Source organism: Camelina sativa, chromosome 8 (genome assembly GCF_030686135.1).
Source record: "Camelina sativa cultivar CO46 ecotype springtype chromosome 8, ASM3068613v1".
In the NCBI taxonomy this organism is placed as follows: domain Eukaryota; kingdom Viridiplantae; phylum Streptophyta; class Magnoliopsida; order Brassicales; family Brassicaceae; genus Camelina; species Camelina sativa.
The window spans coordinates 20,935,046-20,954,887 of NC_141887.1; the positions used below are offsets into that span (position 1 = coordinate 20,935,046).

The 19,842-nt window shown below is 41.1% G+C and overlaps 2 protein-coding genes across 4 annotated transcripts; one reads left to right on the forward strand and one right to left on the reverse strand.

The window, feature by feature from the left end:
- The first annotated feature begins 1,617 nt into the window (after positions 1 to 1,617).
- LOC104707431 (uncharacterized) lies at positions 1,618 to 15,902 on the forward strand. Of its 3 annotated transcripts, XM_087461454.1 has the most exons (5): positions 1,618 to 1,709; positions 1,811 to 1,865; positions 13,712 to 14,076; positions 14,183 to 14,382; positions 14,498 to 15,902. In XM_087461454.1, the coding sequence occupies exons 3-4, from the start codon at positions 13,720 to 13,722 to the stop codon at positions 14,360 to 14,362; spliced, it is 537 nt and encodes a 178-aa protein (XP_087317580.1). In that variant the 5' UTR covers positions 1,618 to 1,709; positions 1,811 to 1,865; positions 13,712 to 13,719; the 3' UTR covers positions 14,363 to 14,382; positions 14,498 to 15,902. The 3 variants fall into 3 exon arrangements, with proteins under 3 accessions (XP_087317580.1, XP_019084698.1, XP_087317581.1); XM_019229153.2 differs by lacking the exon at positions 1,618 to 1,709 and having other exon boundaries at positions 14,183 to 14,411; XM_087461455.1 differs by lacking the exons at positions 1,618 to 1,709; positions 1,811 to 1,865 and adding an exon at positions 12,183 to 13,603 and having other exon boundaries at positions 14,183 to 14,411.
- LOC147940249 (uncharacterized) lies at positions 10,616 to 13,357 on the reverse strand. The gene has a single exon (XM_087461453.1). It carries the CDS (start codon positions 13,290 to 13,292, stop codon positions 11,880 to 11,882), a length of 1,413 nt encoding a protein of 470 aa, XP_087317579.1. The 5' UTR covers positions 13,293 to 13,357; the 3' UTR covers positions 10,616 to 11,879.
- Positions 15,903 to 19,842: the final 3,940 nt, after the last annotated feature.

Here is a 19,842-nt window from a genome sequence, read left to right on the forward strand (position 1 = left end):
ACAGAAATCTAAACGCGTTTCGTTGGAATTTATTGTTTTCAGTATGATTTTTTTTTCTAAAATACAATAACGACAAAGCATGGTGATGGATTTACCATTTCTAGTTTTGTACTATTGTTAAAAGGTTGGTAAGTTTTTATTTGTTTTTGTAAATCTGAAAGACTTTAGATCCATACATTGTTTAGAAATAAAATATGTTTTTGATATATTATTCTCCATAAGAAATACTTACGTTTTCGGTTTACATGTAATTCAATCCAATTACCAACCCACCTCTCTGTATAAAATCTAAACTCTTTGAAAGATACTTGTTGATCAAGCATTTTACATTTTCGGATTTTTTTTTCAAAAAAGTTATAAAGTTAACTATATTTTATTTAGGTTTTACTTTTCTTGTTAATATTCTAAACTGAGGAAAGAAATAGTCTTCTCCCCTAAATTACTAGAAACATATTCCCCTATTTTTCTGTTGTTTTCCCCTATATGTTATGAAAAAGATAGTGAGAAAATTTTGAAAAAGGTTATTTTCTACTAAGTTTTTGATTGGGACCTCAACCACACTCTCTCTCACGCACACTTACGTTGACTGAATATTGAAATTATGCATCATTGTTAAATACGTTCATATATTTAGAATCTTCTAAGTTAATGGGCTGTTTCTTAGTACTGGACTATGATGAATATTGTATATAGATCCATGACTCGATAACATTAGCCACATAACTAACTACGCGTCGGGTCTTTGTAGCCTACATAAAACTCTTCGCTGTCTGGCCCATCGTAGAGGAAGAGAAGAGAATAACAGCTGTTTGGGCAAAAGTAATCGGTTCGTTTAGAGACTACGGAAAACGTGAAAGAAATAGTTGAACAGTATTTTTATTAATCAAAGTATCGATTGCAAAGTACAAGAAATCAAGCGCAGCTAGTCAATCTATGAGCTGAGTCGTGCGTCTTGTGGTTTCGTGAAGTATCTTGTCTTTGCTCTCGGTTTCGTGGCGTATCTTGAAGACGTAGTTCCCTTTTTATAGAGAAACCTTGCCAACCCTAATCTTCATGGGACTTTGATTCGTGTAACTGATTCTTCATGAGATAAGGTCATTTTCCAATATTCCCGTCACAAGATAAGGTTATTCTCGAATATTCTCATGATGAGATCAACTTCGAATATTCTCTTGACGATGTCGTTTCGTCAAAAGAATGTAGTCGGTGTCAAGGTCCAGTTACGGCCCGTATTGACTCAATGCTTGCCGTTACGACCCATATCAATATAATCTTCTAGAGAATACATAATTCTCCATTATTTATAGAATATATCACAATTATAATAGAATTTATCTATTATAATTTATATGATTAAAATTATGCCCAATAGTTTGCTTCCACTCTCTATTTTCTTAGTAAGAATTTAGAGAGTAGTATAGACATGTGGTATTATTTTAATAAGTCATATAAAAAAAATAATTTACTAAAGCATATGACACATTACCTTAGAGTTGTCGTAAATGTAGGAAGCAAATGGGCTTGGACTTTTGTAATATCTGTTGGCCCATTACGACATGGTCTAAAGACAGACACATATAGACCTATTTTTTTTGCTGTCGTTTCCCTCACTTGTCACTATGCTCGAACCCTAAACCATTTTTTGCGGCTGTGTTGTCTGAAGAAACATTTTATAGATCATGTCTTCTATTTTCCTGAATAATCTTGCGGTAAGTCGATTTGTGCTTGCTCCTTAACAAGAGTTTCCTGTTCCTTTCGTTTATGTAGGTCATTAATTCATATCTCTGAATTTTCACTTCACCTTCTACAGTGGTAATCAATCTCGTTTTCTCTCATAGAGTCTCTTTCTCCTTGACAATCTTCAGGTAACCTCTCAATCCCTCTTCTGTAACATCCGTATAAACTACAATTAGTGGTCTCATACCTACTAGCCACCTAACCAAGCACAACCAACAGCAGAAAACAGATACCAATATTCAAACAATAAGCCAATGAATAATAATCAATATTATATCATAAACAATATCCAAATACCAAACATTAGGAAACATAAAATCGACAACCTAACAATGTTTCTAATGACCCAACTCTAGCAACCTAGCAATGCCACACAACAACCAATCGAGTCCCTAGAACATCCTCCTCTTCATTGCCTTGATTCCACGATCACACTTTGCTTTTACATGCATCACAAACACAAATTGCAATGCATGAGTATTTTATAAACACTTAGTAAGGCAATCCTCCCATCTACTGGGCTATACACACAAGCAATAGAGTCATCTCTAACCATTAAACAACAAACAACAAACAACAAACGACAAATAAGGACTCTGCATCGACCGACACCAATATGCATCGACCGACGCCACATGGGAATGCATCGACCGACGCAAGGGCTGCATCGACCGATGCAAGGGCTGCATCGACCGATGCAAGTTACACATGCATCGACCGACACCCAAACTGCATCGACCGACGCATGCTCGACATAACACGAAAACCCTAAAGTTTTACGCGCCGTCCTCGCACCTGCATCGACCGACGCAAGTTATGCATTGACCGATGCAATGCCGAGCATCGTGTTTTCCCCGAAACTTCTCGCCGGATCTTCATTCCTACAACCACAAGACTCGATCCCAAGCCACAAGAAAGCTTCCTAACGTCCTAACAAGTCTAACAACACACAACAAGCAAATTAGAAAGTTCTCTAGCTTAGATAAGCCATAGTCATGCACTTACCTTTGCCAAGACGAAATCCGACCCAAACACAGGAAGAAAACGCTTCTAGGAAGCTCCTACAACGATCCCAGCTACAGATCTCTACAGAAACGGCTTCCAACTCCAAGAAATCGCCAAGAACACTCAAGAACACCAAGAACACTCAAGAACACCAAGAACTCTTCTCTTTCTCTTTTGTTTCTCTCAAAAGCGGCTAAACACGCCTAATGAGACAAAACACGAACTTAAGGGTTTCCTTCTCCCTTTGCCCAAAACGCAGCGTTTAACTTAACTCAAAACGCAGCGTTTAACTTAACTCAAAACGCAGAAAATTGAACCTGCATCGACCGATGCACCAACTGCATCGACCGATGCACCAACTGCATCGACCGATGCAATCCCCAAACCGGGATTCTAGTTCACGGATGTTACAATTTTCCCCCACCAATTTAGATTCGTCCCCGAATCTCGAACAACACTCGGCCAAAGACTCCCGTGCTACCGTCTCCACGGCCCGCACTCCTCCGACCAATCTACAGAAGGTCACCTCTAGGCGATAGACTCACGCTCCAGACATTATTTGCTCTCGACTTTTGGACTCTCCTTTTTACTCACAGGCCTAAACCTCTAATTTTTATTGGCTCCTCATCAGACCGAAGTCTGCATGCCATAATATTGGCTCCTCATCGAGCCTAAGCCCGCATGCCATAATGTATATATAAGGGAGCCCAATACTTGTCTCTCGGGTTGCCACCCTACAGCGCGCCCCCGGATCGTCATCCGAAGTCGATATACCAGCCACACTCCCAAGCCACAAAGTCCTAGAATATGACGGTACTAGGAGGACCTAAGTCCCCCAAGAGTCGCGAGCAAACAATTCTGAACACGTCTGAGTCCTATCCCTATCCAGGTTTCCTTCCCGTGGCTCGCGTAAGACAACACAATGTCCTACCAACCACATATTCCCTCACTGGAATACCTCATGACCACACAAGGGTCATCTCACTGCCCCACGAGCTGCCACAAAGGCCAAACCAATGTCCTAAACAGGACCGCCACCAAGACCAAACAAATGTCCTAAACAGGACCGCCACAAAGGCCAAACAAATGTCCTAAACATGACCGCCACAAAGGCCATCTGTCCCGAAGGAGCGTCACAAAGACCATCTGTCCTGAAGGACCGTCACAAAGACCATCTGTCCCAAAGGACTGTCACAAAGACCATCTGTTCCGAAGGACCGTCACAAAGACCATCTGTCCCGAAGGACCGTCACAAAGACCATCTGTCCCAAAGGACCATCACAAAGACCATATGTCCCGAAGGACCGTCACAAAGACCATCTTTCCCGAAGGACCGTCACAAATACCATCTGTCCCGAAGGACTGCCTACACAGGCACTCTGGCTAAACAACCCGCCACAAAAGCCACACAATTAGCTAAACAGCCCGCCACAAAGGCCACACACTTGGCTAAACAGCCCGCCACAAAGGCCACACAATTGGCTAAACAACCCGCCACAAAAGCCACACAATTGGCTAAACAGCCCGCCACAAAGGTCACACAATGGCTAAACAGCCTGCCACAAAGGCCACACAATGGCTAAACAGCCCGCCACAAAGGCCACACAATGTCTCAAAAGACCGCCACACACGGCGCAATGACTCAAAAGTCCACCACGAAGGCCACACTAGCCCCTCCAAGGTTCACAACCACTAAAAATGGACAATTCTAACTCCCATAAAACTTTCTATTTTTAGAACTTTCCATTTTTGGAATCTTTCCTCTTTTAGAAACTTCTATTTCAGGAAACTTTCCCTCAACACCATCACAGTCCCAAAGGACTCTCATCAAAGAAATCTTCTTCTTCCGAAGTTCCTTAATCCTCCTCTCGAGAACCATCACTGGTCTCGCCTCCAAAGTCATGTTAGGCTGAAGATCTTCAGGAATCTTAGCCAACAACTGATCATCCTCACAGAGACACTTCCGCAACATAGACACATGGAAAACTTTATGGAATGCTCGCATAACCTCAGGTAATCTAGTCTATATGCCACTGGTCCAACTCGCTCAATCACTCTGAACGGACCCATATACCTCGGACCCTGCAACATCGCCATCTTGAGGTACACTCTATCTCCAACCTGAAACTCAAGATCTCTCCTCCTACTATCGGCATAACTCCTCTGTCGATCCTGAACTTCCTTCATGTTCAGCTTGAGAACCCGAATCTTTGCTGAGATCTCCTGAACAAAATCTGCCCCGTAAGTGCTCCTCTCCCCCACCTGAGTCCAGCATAACGGTGTATGACACGACCTCTCATACAAAGCCTCATAAGGAGCCATGCCAATACTCGCCTGGTAACTGTTGTTGTAAGCAAACTCTACCAAGCTCAAATGATCTGCCCAATGACCACCCCAATCCAGCATACACATCCTCAACAAATCCTCCAACGTCTGGATTGTCCTCTCTGACTGCCCATCTGTCTGGGGATGATAAGTTGTATTCATATGTACCTTAGTGCCCATCTCTGCCTGGAATGCCTTGCAGAACACTGAAGTGAACTTAGAATCCCTATCAGACACAATGCTCGCTGGCACCCCATGCAATTTGACTATCTCCTTCACATACTCCCTAGCCAAGACCGCTGCTCCATCAGTCTTCTTAATAGCCAGAAAATGTGCCGACTTAGTCAACCGGTCCACAATGACCCAAATCGCATCAAACGTCATGGACACTGGTAAACCTACCATGAAGTCCATAGTAATCTTATCCCACTTCCACTCTAGAATGGGTAGACTCTTCAGCAAACCACTTGGTACCTGATGCTCAACCTTCACTAGCTGACACACAACACACCTCGCAACCCATCTAGCCACGTCCTTTTTCATCCCGACCCAATGATAGTACCTCTTGAGATCACAATACATCTTAGTCGCTCCTGAATGAATAGAGAACATACTCGCATGAGCTTCTCTCAGGATCTCCTGCCTCAACTCCTCATCCTTAGGTACACAAATCCGCCCATGCACTAAAATAGTACCATTAGTCAAAACCTGATACTCTGACTCCACATCCTTTGAGGCATTCACCAGCCCCAAATCCTTCTCTTGAGCCAACCACACTCTGCTCAACAGATCTGCTCTAACAGCTGCAACCAAACCCAATGGCTCCTAAGAACCGCATACAAGCTCAACGCACTGATCTCCCCTACCAGAGACTCCATATCCTGCTACTGAGCCGAAGCCGCCCGCTTCTGACTCAAAGCATCAACAACCAAGTTAGCCTTACCAGGATGGTAGGCTATCTCCAGATCATAATCCACCACCAGCTCTATCCACCACCTCTGCCTCAAGTTCAGCTCGGGCTGAGTGAATATATACTTCAGGCTCTTATGATCTGTAAACACATGTACCTTTGCACCATATAGATAAGATGTCCAAATCTTCAGGACAAAAACTACAACACCCATCTCCAAGTCATGAGTAGGATAGTTGTCCTCATGCTTCCGCAACTGCCATGAAGCATAGGCAATCACCTTCCCATGCTGCATCAACACACACCCTAGACCAACTCTGGATGCATCTGTATACACCACATAGGGTTCTCCCTGCTCAGGCAAAGCCAACACCGGAGCAGTAGTCAACATCTCCTTCAGGCTTGCAAAGCCCTCCTCACATTCCTGAGACCAGACAAAAGGAACATCCTTCCCTGTCAACTTAGGCATAGGACGTGCTCTGCCCGCAAACCCCTGCACAAATCTCCTGTAATACCCTGCCAACCCGAGAAAACTCCTGATCTCCGTGGCATTCTGCGGTCTAGGCCAATCCCTAATAGCCTGAATCTTCTCCGGATCTACAGAAACTCCATCTGCAGACACAATGTGACCCAGAAAACCCATCTCCCGCTGCCAGAAGCTACACTTGCTCAACTTAGAAAACAACTTTTGCTCACGCAACTTCTCCAGAACTGCCCTCAAGTGCACTGAATGCTCCTCATGACTCTTAGAATAGACCAGAATATCGTCGATGAAAATGATGACAGACACGTCCAGAAACTCCTGAAACACGCTGTTCATCAATCTCATAAACGCAGCTAGTGCGTTAGTCAACCCAAAAGGCATCACCACAAACTCATAATGCCCATACCTCGTCCTGAAAGAAGTCTTCCTCACATCTGCCTCATCTATCGGTATCTGATGATAACCCGACGCCAGATCTACCTTGGAGAACCAAGTAGCACCCCTCAACTGATCCAACAACTCATCAATCCTGGGAAGAGAGTACTTGTTCTTCACAGTGACCCGGTTCAAACCGCTGTAATCAATGCACAACCGGAAACTCCCATCCTTTTTCTTGACAAACAACGCCGGTGCTCCCCACAGTGTTACACTAGGACGGATGAAACCTTACTCAACAAATCATCTAGCTGCTTCTTCAGCACTGCCATCTCTGCTGGAGTTATTCTGTAAGGTGCCTTGGATTATGGCATCGTCTCTGGTTTCAGTTCAATCGTAAAAGGATCAGACCGAGATGGTGGTAACCCCTGCAACGACTGGAACACATCCTCAAACTCATCTACAACTGGAATACTGCTAACCGTAGACTTCCCCACTGACTCTCTCATAGATATCGTAACCAGATAAGCCTCCTTCTCGATCATTTTTCCAGTCTGAATGACCGAGATCACGAGACTCCCTGAAGTCGGTCTAATCCCTTGATAAACCAACTTCCCTCCTAAACGCTCAAACTCCACTCTACCCCGATGACAATCCAGATGAACCATATGCCGATGCAACCAGTCCATCCCCAGATTCACGTCGTACAACTCCACAGGGCTGATAAGCAAATCCGCTGGCCAAGACTCTCCCGCGATCTGAATATCGTTACCTCTCGCTCTAACAATGACCCTCAGAAACTTGCCTCCAGCAACTCTGACAACTACTGTATGCTCTCCGGTATCCCCCACGATACCCGCACTCTCTGCATACTCCGGGGTAATGAAGTTATGAGAAGCTCCAGAATCAAACATAACATGGAACTTAAACCCGCCCACCAACAAGGTCCCTACACAAACCTGATGTGTTGAGAACCTAACACTTTAACACAAGAAAAACATAAAATCTGAACTTACTAAGAAATCACAAGGACAAAGTACCAGAAATTATACCTGTGATCGCTCTGGCACTGGTCCCACCAGTCTCAACAGTCGTGTACACCCGTGGCGCCTGCTCAATCCGTGCCACCGACTGCCCTCCCGGCTGCACCTGCTGCAACGCCGCCATCGCTAACGGCTGCAACTTGAGAAAATAGGGTCTGATGTGCTCCGACTCCCTGCAATGATAGCACACACGATCTGCTGCTGTCCGAAACAAGTCAGAACACCCGACCTCTGTGTAGCCTCTCATCTTGGTTCCCTGCGCAGGCTTGCCGCCCTTGCTAGAACCTCCCTGATGTTGTGCCTTGCTAGGCTGGACTGCTGGGCTCGCCGCCACTGACTGTGCCCGAATATCCTCCTCAATCTCTGCTGCAGTCTCAACCAGCTCCGCACGTGTAGCATAACTCCGCCCTCTACAGTGAACCCTCAAGTCATCACGTAGGGCCCTCAAAAACCTCATGATCTGAGCCTCCTCAGACTCCATATCCCGACCCCCATACCTCAGAAGTTGACTAAACTCCAAGTCAAGCTCCCGCACTGACTGAGTCCCCTGCGCTAGCTGAAGGAACTGCACCTCCAACCTATCCAGTGCCTCTCTAGGGAAATACTTGCGGTTGAACTCCAAAACGAAGTCAGCCCAAGACATCTCCCTCTGCACTCTCTTGTCTGCCACAGAACTCCACCACAACTGAGCATCACTAGTCAAATGATGAACCCCAATGTCCACCCAAAACTCCTCAAAACATCTTAGAGTATGGAAGTTACGTTCCACACTCGTCCTCCACGCCTCCGCAGCGGTAGAATCAGTACCTCCCGAAAACCGTTCGGTACGAATACGACCCATCTCTTTCAGCATATTGATATAACAAGAATGGACCCCTACATCCGCAGCCACTGGCTGCCGCTTCTCCGCCACCACTGGTGGCACTATCTGAGCCTGAGTTGGTGCCACTGGCAGCAACCGCTCTAACAACTATGCCAGCAAACCCGCAAGGTCGACACCCGGGACTCCACTCACTGGGACACCCGTACCTGGGACCCTAACATCACCGACCACTGGAGCATCAACACTGCCCCCTCCGACCACACTCACAGAATCCCCCTGGACACCCTGCGACTTGCCGACACCCTGTGCTGTCACACTTTGGTCCTCGGTCTCACTAACCACTGGGGCTCTCCCCCTACCACAACCACGTCCGCGTCTACGACCACAACCAGCAACAGCATCCTCTCTAACCATCTGCACTACCATGAACAGAAGGCTAAGCACACAATTAACTTTACTCAGAAGTGAAAACTTACCGTGGAATCACACTGTAGGCTCGAAGAGGATGTTCTAGGACTCCATGCCACACACAATTGACTAACTCACATAATCAATCAAGACATGCAATCCCAAACATCACAACAGAAACCTAGTGAACCCAAACCTAGAACCGTAAGGGCTCTGATACCAAACTGAAAAGACCTGACCCGTTTCTTTTTTTTTAAAATAATAAATAATAATAAATAGTAATAAAATAATAATAATAATAAATAAACTACAACTAGTGGTCTCATACCCACTAGCCACCTAACCAAGCACAACCAACAGCGGAAAACAGATACCAATATTTAAACAATAAGCAAATGAATAATAATCAATATTATATCATAAACAATATCCAAATACCAAACATCAGGAAACATAAAACCGGCAACCTAGCAATGTTTCTAAGGACCCAACTCTAACAACCTAGCAATGCCAGACAACAACCAATCGAGTCCCTAGAACATACTCCTCTTCATTGCCTTGATTCCACGATCACACTTTGCCTTTACCTCCATCACAAACACAAATTGCAATGCATGAGTATTTTATAAACACTCAGTAAGGCAACCCTCTCATCTACTGGGCTATACACACAAGCAATAGAGTCATCTCTAACCATCAAACAACAAACAACAAACAACAAACGACAAATCAGGACTCTGCATCGACCGACACCAACATGCATCGACTGACGCCACATGGGGATGCATCGACCGACGCAAGGGCTGCATCGACCGATGCAAGTTACACATGCATCGACCGACACCCAAACTGCATCGACCAACGCATGCTCGATATAACACGAAAACCCTAAAGTTTTACGCGCCGTCCTCGCACTTGCATCGACCAACGCAAGATATGTATCGACCGATGCAATGCCGAGCATCGTGTTTTCCCCGAAGCTTCTCGCCGGATCTTCGTTCCTACAACCACAAGACTCGATCCCAAGCCACAAGAAAGCTTCCTAACGTCCAAAGTAACGTCCTAACAAGTCTAACAACACACATCAAGCAAATTAGAGAGTTCTCTAGCTTAGATAAGCCATGGTCATGCACTTACCTTTGCCAAGACGAAATCCGACCCAAACACAGGAAAAAAACGCTTCTAGGAAGCTCCTACAACGATCCCAGCTACAGATCTCTATAGAAACGGCTTCCAACTCCAAGAAATCGCCAAGAACACTCAAGAACACCAAGAACTCTTCTCTTTCTCTTTTGTTTCTCTCAAAAGCGGCTAAACACGCCTAATGAGACAAAACACGAACTTAAGGGTTTCCTTCTCCCTTTGCCCAAAACGCAGCGTTTAACTTAACTCAAAACGCAGAAAATTGAACCTGCATTGACCGATGCACCAACTGCATCGACCGATGCAATCCCCAAACCGGGATTCCGGTTCAGGGATGTTACATTAACTATGACAACAAACCTTGGTTAAGTTGAACTTAAGTAAATATTATTATGCATTTTCACTACTTCTATCAATACCCCTGCCTTTGAAAACAACCTTGTCCTCAAGGTTGAGATGTGAAATACTGCTTAGCCAATCCCTTTTTTGAGCTTCCAGGGACATTCAAAATCTGGCAACACTTCCCACTTCACCAAGAACTCTTCATACTCTGTTTTCAGATTTTCCCTGGCCTCCAAATCCAAATTCAGTTCTGATCCGACTTTGAGATTTTCCTTTAGCTGCGCCAACATTACGTCCCTTTCTTGGATCGGAGTCTCACTCGTCAACATGTCTTCAATATCATCATGTCTAATATTCTCTGCAAACGAGGACACAGAACTAGGCAATATGATTATTTGTTTGGCCGTGACAACATACGGTGGAAACACTATTTCTATCTCCCAAGGTTTTTGCTCCAGATAACGAATTTCCCACGCCATGCCATTCTTTTCTTTTTCCCGTTCAACCACCATGTTTAGATAGACAACCAGAAACCCGAACTCCATCAGCTTTACTTCCCTTTTATGACTAATAGCAGCCACTCTGATTTTCAGCATCGCTTGAGATTCATCAGCAGTATTGAAGGCTAACGAATGCTTCTGTTTTATTGAGACCTCCATTACAACAGCAAGTTCCTGAGAATAGTCATTACCACTCATGTAACCTGCACTAAGAACCAGTCCAACTATTTCCAAGCTAACCCCATGTCTCCCAATTAAGGCTTTCATGTTGTCAACACCCCCACAACCTTCATCCTTACTCTTAAGAAATCTGATTTTTGTGTTTTTCTCCCACATGTGCTTGATCTCTGTTGATTTAAGAGGTTTCTTCCTTCCCTTCAATCTGATTTTTGTATCATCAACCAAAAATCTCTTCACTTGAATCTTCTTAGGCAGAGAAAGAAGTTCTTTCTAAACTTGGCTCTCTTCCCGCTTGTCAAGGACTGCTTCTTATCTACTGTCATCATTTCCCATAACAACTTTACACAAATCAGAGCATAGACACCATTGTCGGGCTTAGTAAATTTTTAGTCACACTTCAGCCTTATTCTCTCCTTCACTCTGAAAATCTGCTCCACACAAGCTTTCTTTATCTGAAAAGTAAAGAACAACATTGCCTCCTTCTTGCGATTCTCTCCAAACCTGTGTCTCATGCCACTAGTCCAAGACCTCTTCTCCTTAGCTGCGTCTACTCCCATTACCATTAGCATGTGCTTGATCTTCTTTAGGATTTGGTGAACTTTCTCTATGCGCAGAACCTTGCCTTTGTATTTGAAGCTAGCAAACTTGCTGTATAATATCTTCTTTTTCCTCTTAAATTTATCACCAAAGCATCTCTTGTGAAGAGAATAAAGTTACACATCCCTAATTGGTTTGCTTTTACCTTTTTCTTTGAACTTGGTTCCTTTCTTCCACTTCTTAGAGAATGTCTTCTTCCTTGTGATTCTACTCTTACTAAGCAGCCAATCATCACGCACATGACATAGTCTACTTTTTTCTCAATCTGTGATTTCTTTTTCTTCACCTGAATGTCCCAAAATAGCAGCTTATCAAGCACAATGCAATAACACTTAACTGTTTCACATCCTTTCATTCTCCTCATGCTTTGCCTTTTGAAGTATCTTCTCATATGAGACTGAAATTTGAGGTGATCCCATTTCTCTGATTTGTACTTACATCTCCTGGATTTACCATACGCCAAACTTTTCCTCCTCATCACTCTTTGACGTTTCCATGGCCTCTCAAGAACCATTAGATGGACCTTTTTGTTAACTTCGATTCCTGGCCTCGCTTCTTCTGTCTTCGTTTTACCTTTGGTTGTCTTCTTTTGCATTCGAAATAGTTTCTTCTTCTTTTTCTGACTCTTTTTCTTCCTGATCGTTTTGTCGAACACTTTGTGATCGTTTAGAGACATTGTGATACTTATGTTTTTTGGCTCATCAAGTTGTTCCTCGTGGCTTATCTTTCTCTCTAACAGATGTGGGAAGTAGACTTTGTTGTTCTTTTCTTTCTTCTCTACCAACATCTTCACCAAATCCGTATCCCCACTGAGTTCAAAACCACTTCCAGACCCATCAATCTTTGAAAGCGTTTTCCATCTTTTCTTCTTTTTCTTCTTTTTGTTCACTTTTCTTCTATTAGGCATTTCATCAAACACTTGGAAGGCATTTTCACCTCTGTTGGCCTCCATCTGTTTTTCTTCCTCATGTGTGTGCGTCTCTCCATTCTTTATGTCAGCAAACCCACTTTTTATTTCCTCACAGTCAGAAGCTACCTTCTCCTTCTTCTCACCACTTAGATTTGGGGTTTCTAACTGCTCTTCAGTCTCAAGGAGATATATCTCTAGCCTATCTAAATAGCTTGACCATCGGTTCACCTTAGAGTCAAATTCATCACTCTGTGTGTAAACAGTCACAATACGCTCTTTTCCTTTGCTGAATCGTTGAAGCAGACCAATCTTGATCTCATTCCAGCTGGTAAATGCAGCATGTGACTCTAACAGAGCAACACCTTCCATAAATCCATATGCAAAAGAAATCTTCGTCTCTTCCGTGAATCCATGGTCCGTGAAGTAATCTTCAACCCATGAAATCCACATCGCTGGATCTTCATCGCCATAAAAAACAGGAACCTCCACATAACCATCACTATCTCCCATTGGGTCGAACTGCTCTGATACCAATTTGATACGATTTGCTTATAGAAAAAGATTTCATAGATTATAGAACTGGAATTACAAAAGGAACTGAAGATTTTGTTAATGGAGCTCCTCCCACTCCCCCTAAAAGACCTCACCAAAATACTCGATAATCCTCTATAACTCTCACAGACCTTATATATAGCTATAGACTAAAGAAATAACCTAAACAAACCATGGTTAACTATCACAACAAACCTTGGTTAAGTTGAACTTAAGTAAATATTATTATGCATTTTCACTGCTTCTATCAGAGAACAGTACTATTTGGGGTTAGATAAACATCTCTTAACCTTCACCCTTTTTTTTAAGTTTATGTTTCCTTCGTCGTGAGCTTGCAGATACATTTCTTAACGTACGATGTTGCCCCTTGTTTGTAGGTTTCAACATGTCTAATGGTCAATGGAGCTCCACATCAGATGCTTTTGCAAAGTTCATGGCAGCTTCTGGGAGATTAACAGAGGCTAATCCTTCCTCATCAGGAGATGAAGTGCAATTTCTGGGAGATCTTTCTACACACAAGCGTAGGACTCGTGATGACACCGCAAATTCGTCGGAGGCAAGGCGACTTAGGACTGTTCAGACTGTTGCGGTCTTATCTCCTTCCTCTGAGTTAGTCACCAACCCCACTACTTCTGTGGCTGCCGAGGAACTGAAGTGCAAGATTCTCTCTCATAACTTTGAATCCTTGGTTGATGTTGGGACCAACTCCTCCATTCATAGCGTCTACACTGATCTTCTCAAGGTACATTTATCATTAACACGTTTAGTGTTATAATCAGACCCTCTAAATGCTTCCTTTTTTTCCTTACGCATGTGCATTTATCTTTGTTTTGCTTCTTCTCTCCTAGGTAATGTCTTCCTTTCACCTTGTCGATAAGAAGCTGTCTTCTGAACACCAAACCAATGAGAATCTGAGGCGTGAACTGGACAATGAGAAGTCAAGAACCGATTTTGCTCACTTCCATCCTCAACGTGATGCAATCTTCTGTCTTGTGGCCATGATCATTGTGAAATTCACATCACTTTGAGATGTCACGTTTATTGTCAGGTGCCTTCATCTTTGGAGGCCATCTCACGGTTCCACCCATTTCCCTTCAATACACCGACTAGATGTGCATGTGAGATTGAAAGGTTACTGATATCTGGCCATGTTGATGATTTAGGTTTCAAGTCGTCAGCTCCACTCAATGGTCGATGCGTGTTTCTTCTTCCACTCTTGGTGTTTTCTTCACGAGGTCTATGGTAAGGTTTATCATCCCTACTTGTTCTTTCGTTTCTCACCACACGGGAATCAGATCGTGGTGAACGTCGCTGGCGATAAGCCGAGTCTTCTTCCCACTTTATCTGCGCCCACGCACGTGAGAGAACGTCTTCCATTGTTCTGCACTGGTACTTCGTAAGTTCCTTGTACAAATCGTCGTCAGGAAGCAAGCCTCTTTTGAATGCGGAGATAGCGGTTGACATGTTGCAACTGGGTATTGATACCTTATCCTTGTTGAAACGTCCCACGTAGGCACGCAACGACTCATCCCTCTTCTGTCGTACCTCGTAAAGGTCATCAGCTGTCTTTTCCAAGTTTCTGCTACTTGCAAATTGTTCAACAAAAAGATCTGTTAATGATGCAAATGAGTTTATTGAGCCGTTTGGCAAGTTGATAAACCACTGAAGTGCAGCCCCCGTGAGGCTTGAGCCAAAACCCTTGCACATAGTAGCTTCCCTGCAATCTTTTTGGATGGCCGTCGTGAACATTCGTTGTTTGTATTGTGCTATGTGGTCATCCGGGTCAGTTGTTCCATCATACATCTTCATTGTTGGTAACGAGAATTTTCTTGGCATCTTGGTGAGTGCAATTTCATCAGAAAAAGGTGTATCAGCGTACGAGTGCAAGTTGATTTTTCGGATCGGTGGAACCACTCCTGGCAGTCTTTCAATCATAGCTTCAACTGCACCCAATTGTTTTGCAATCATAGCTTCCAAGTAATTAGCTTCAGCTGACTTGGTATATGGCTCATGTTCGATGCCTGTCATGCGTGGTGTGTTGACAACTCCTTGTTGGACGAGATGTTCTTCATGGGCAAGATTTTCTCGTGCCTGCCTTGCATTACAGTTTCCTCTGTTCTCTTCCTGACAAGGAGTTTCCAGCCGTGCGTCTTCCATCGTGGGTGTTTGAACATTGGTTCTAGGCGTTGAGTTAAGGTCTTGCATCCGATTCACTTGCACGCCGTGAAACCTAGAGCTTGCTTCGGTAAAAACTCTCCCCGCTATCACCAGCGAAGCGTTCTCCACCCGTAGTCTAGCGTTATCAGCCTCGATCTGTGATAGCTTCTGCACTGCCTCGTTCAGCTTAGTAGTCAGGACTTCAAGCTGAGCAGCGACATTCGCTTCAGTGTTAGTCGTATCACCTCCGGTTCCCGTCATCTCACGTAGTTTACTTCTCTTAAGACCCTCCTTCTAACACCAATTGTTTGGGCAAAAGTAATCGGTTCGTTTAGAGACTACGGAAAACGTGAAAGAAATAGTCGAACAATAATTTTATTAATCAAAGTATCGATTGCAAAGTACAAGAAATCAAGCGCAGCTAGTCAATCTATGAGCTGAGTCGTGCGTCTTGTGGTTTCGTGAAGTATCTTGTCTTTGCTCTCGGTTTCGTGGCATATCTTGAAGACGTAGTTCCCTTTTTATAGAGAAACCTTGCCAACCCTAATCCTCATGGGACTTGGATTCGTGTAACTGCTTCTTCATGAGATAAGGTCATTTTCCAATATTCCCTTCACAAGATAAGGTTATTTTCGAATATTCTCATGATGAGATCAACTTCGAATATTCTCTTGACGATGTCGTTTCGTCAAAGGAATGTAGTCGGTGTCAAGGTCCAGTTACGACCAGTATTGACTCAATGCTTGCCGTTACAGCCCATATCAATATAATCTTCTAGAGAATACATAATTCTCTATTATTTATATAATATATCACAATTATAATAGAATTTATCTATTATAATTTATATGATTAAAATTATGCCCAACAACAACAATTTTGATTCCTAAGCATGAGTACATTTTATGAAAACTGTCATAAGCATGAGTAACCGAGTGCTCTTGACGCATGTAGCCTCTGCGTTCCTGATCTTGGATCAGTTCGATATAACATTTTGTATTGGAAAATGAGCGAGTTTGAGAATCGAAGTGTAAAGATTGCTTTTACATGCTTACCGTAATTACTAAAAATTATACAAAACTTTTTGTTTGCTTGTTTTTGACTTATTAATTAGGATATAGAACTTAGAAATATATGATTTCCTTCACTTTTTAGAGTCCCATAGAGAAAGGTATCTCGTACACTTCTCTGGCGGATAAAATTAGCTTAACGAAAAACATTGTTGTTGATTTAAACACTACAAAAAAATAATTTTATTGATATCAAATATTTCATCTCAATAATAACAAATTCGTAACAATAAAAAGTTTGTAACGAATTTGTGACAAATATTAAAAAGTTGCGATAAAGTCGTCACAAAACAAAGTTTGTAACAAATGTGTCACAATATTGTGACAAATATATCTAGTAACTATATTGTCATAATATGTGACGAAAAATAAGAGGAACAAAAAAGTTATACTTAACCACTAAAAATATTGTCTTAAAACCGTATATTTAGTGACTATCGTAACGTTTCAATTATGTCACGCATTACGACAACACTGTTGTCACGTCTAAATAGTCACACTTAATGACAATAATTTCAACACTTACTGACATAACGTCCCAAATATGTCACTTTTTACAACGTAACTATAATCATTAAAATGCCACAAGCAATGACTAAAAAACTGTTACTTAATCGTCACACTTACCGACTGCAAACATCGTCTCTAAAACAAAATATTGTGTGACTATTATATTGCTCTAAGTTTATAGCTAGTTATAACGTTATATTTTGTGTCTAAAATGTGTAGCTATTCTTATAATAGTTTCATCATATATTTATCCACTAAAATTGGTATAAATATTTAATATATATAATAACCACTAAAATAATTTGATAAATAATAAAAATAATGAAATTACCAAATCAACATCCAAAAGGAAATTGTTATAAAAAATAAATAAATGTGATGGTCTACCCTTCATCAAACAAAAGCAAATAAACTTAACAACATAAACGGAAGCAAAGTAGCATAACAAACAAAATAAAACCAAATTACGTAGCATGATCGCAAACGAACCAACACCCATGGAAGCTTGTGGAGTAGATGGAGCAGCTGCATTTAATCCATTGGGACCTGCAAAAGATTGAATCAGTTGCTCCACAGAATCGAGTCGTTTTCGAATAACCACATTATCTTCACGACTCTTTTGCAATTTGATTTCCAGCTCTTGAATTCGTAGCGTTAATGTTCCCACTTCTTCAGTAGCGTGAGAGGCACAGCCGAACCATCTAAATACCTAGAAACCTCACTTTGGAGTGATCCAAGTCCAAATACACGACCTTGTTTCGATATATATATACTAGCAATCTACAAAAGAAAACACAAAGTTTGCTGATAAGAAATTATTCACACGCAAAACTTTTGCAAAGCTCCAAGAAAACAAAAAAAATTCAAGTGAAAGCAAAATATACATTTTGTATTTAAATCCTGTTATGTGTATATATGTATCGTTTATAGTCGACAAAAAAAATGATGGACAGATATTTCATTAGTCATTTCTAGCTACGTTTAGAATTATTATTTCGAAATGCCAATTAATATTCCAGAAATAAATATTTTAGGTAATTTTAATTACAAATTTTTTAAAGGAAAATTGTAGTTTGTGTCAATTCTTCAATTGAGCCATTTTGTACGATCAATGCATCGTGAATTAGAATATCTTATATACTAGTTTCTTAATATTGGTCCAAATAAAATGAATACATATAAGAGTTGGTCATGCCGACGAACGTTACATGTCCCACCTCAGATTTATCATTTGTATACATGCAGAGAATCTCAAGCTCTCGTGATTATTTTGTACCATTGACCTCAACCAGGCAGTGACAAAAATAATAGAGTAGTGGACCATACATATAATTTTATCATCTATTGGCCAAATGCCCAAATCTATAAACACTTCAAATTTAGGAAATCGTTTTTAAAATTCTCAAGTGGCCAAAGATTTTTTTGAGAGGTTGATCTCTGCTTTGTTTATAGGAATGCGTGGGGTTTGTTTGGGTCTATTTTGTCGAGTGGTCGTAAATGATTTGAACTTTTCCATGATGATTGTTGCGTGTTTACTCTGTGTATTGTATTTGTGGTTGATTCGAGTATATTATGCATGTTGATGGTGATGAACGGTTGATGGGAATGAGCAAATAGAAATTAAGAACTCTTCGCCTTTTCTTATCTTCTTCCTGCCCTAGTCGGCCCATCCTCCGAAGTTGGGCTTAGAAGAAGGAAATAAAATAGGAACAACCACGCTGGTCAAATAATGTCTTGTACATGAATATTTGATGTGGCATGGCCGCATGGTAATTAATAATTATATGTGAAGTGGTAATTAATTATACGTGAAGTGGTCAAATAATGTCTTGTCTTGTCTTGTCCCATGGTAATTACTCCATCCGTTTCAAAATATAAGATGTTTTTAGTGAAAGTACGCAGATTAATAAATAACCACTTTAAAAAAGTTCAATCAATCATAAACAAAACTGCATAAAATCTATACTAATAAAAAGTAGAAACTATAAGTTTCTTAATGCGTCCACATAGGATTTTAAACAACCAATAGAATTTGAAATATCACTTATTAACATTTTATACAATTTTCATAGTTTTCTATATTAATAATTATTTTAAACAACTTATCAGGATTTGACATGTCATTCATTAACATTTTTTAAATTTACAGAATTTTTTAGAAAAAGAAAAATTTTAAATTTATGGAAATCAAAGAACTAAGCACAATATCCCACATCGGCTAGAAAGTTTTTAGACAATGATTCAGAACCAGTATAAATAAGATTAATATGCTTCCAACAACGAATGAGCAGGAAAGTTTGATTTATCAGGCGTCCAAGTTTAAAAGTTTTATTTGGTTTGATCTGGTTTTTTATTTGATCAAATTAAAACTTTAAACAGTTTCAAAAAAATATTATAATACTTAAAAATTTTAAAAATTTAAATATTATAAATTTTGAAACTTTTAAAAGTTCTTAGCTTTTTAAATATTATAAGTTTTAAATTTTAAAAGTTTAAAATATTATAAATATTAAAAAAATTTAAAAGGTTCAAATTTTATATTTCGAAACCTTTTAAAAGTTTAAAATATTCTAAATATTGATGCAAAACATAAATTATCTTAGTTATCTACATTTGCGCTTTTTATTTCTTATGAGCTGTAAAACATATTTTTGTATATGATTTTATAGATGAGTTGATATTCTTTCATTAATTTTTTATTTTTGGGTCTAAGGAAGAAGGATTGACATCGCAAGACCTTAATTTGATATTTGAGTCAAATTTTGAGGTTT

What these genes read in the sequence shown, in the direction of transcription:
- LOC147940249 (XM_087461453.1), bottom strand. Translation starts at nt 13,292, where the DNA reads ATGGGAGATAGTGATGGTTATGTGGAGGTTCCTGTTTTTTATGGCGAT.
- LOC104707431 (XM_087461454.1), top strand. Translation starts at nt 13,720, where the DNA reads ATGTCTAATGGTCAATGGAGCTCCACATCAGATGCTTTTGCAAAGTTC. An exon ending in TCTACACTGATCTTCTCAAG is followed by an intron (nt 14,077 to 14,182) that starts GTACATTTATCA and finishes CTTCTCTCCTAG; the next exon opens with GTAATGTCTTCCTTTCACCT.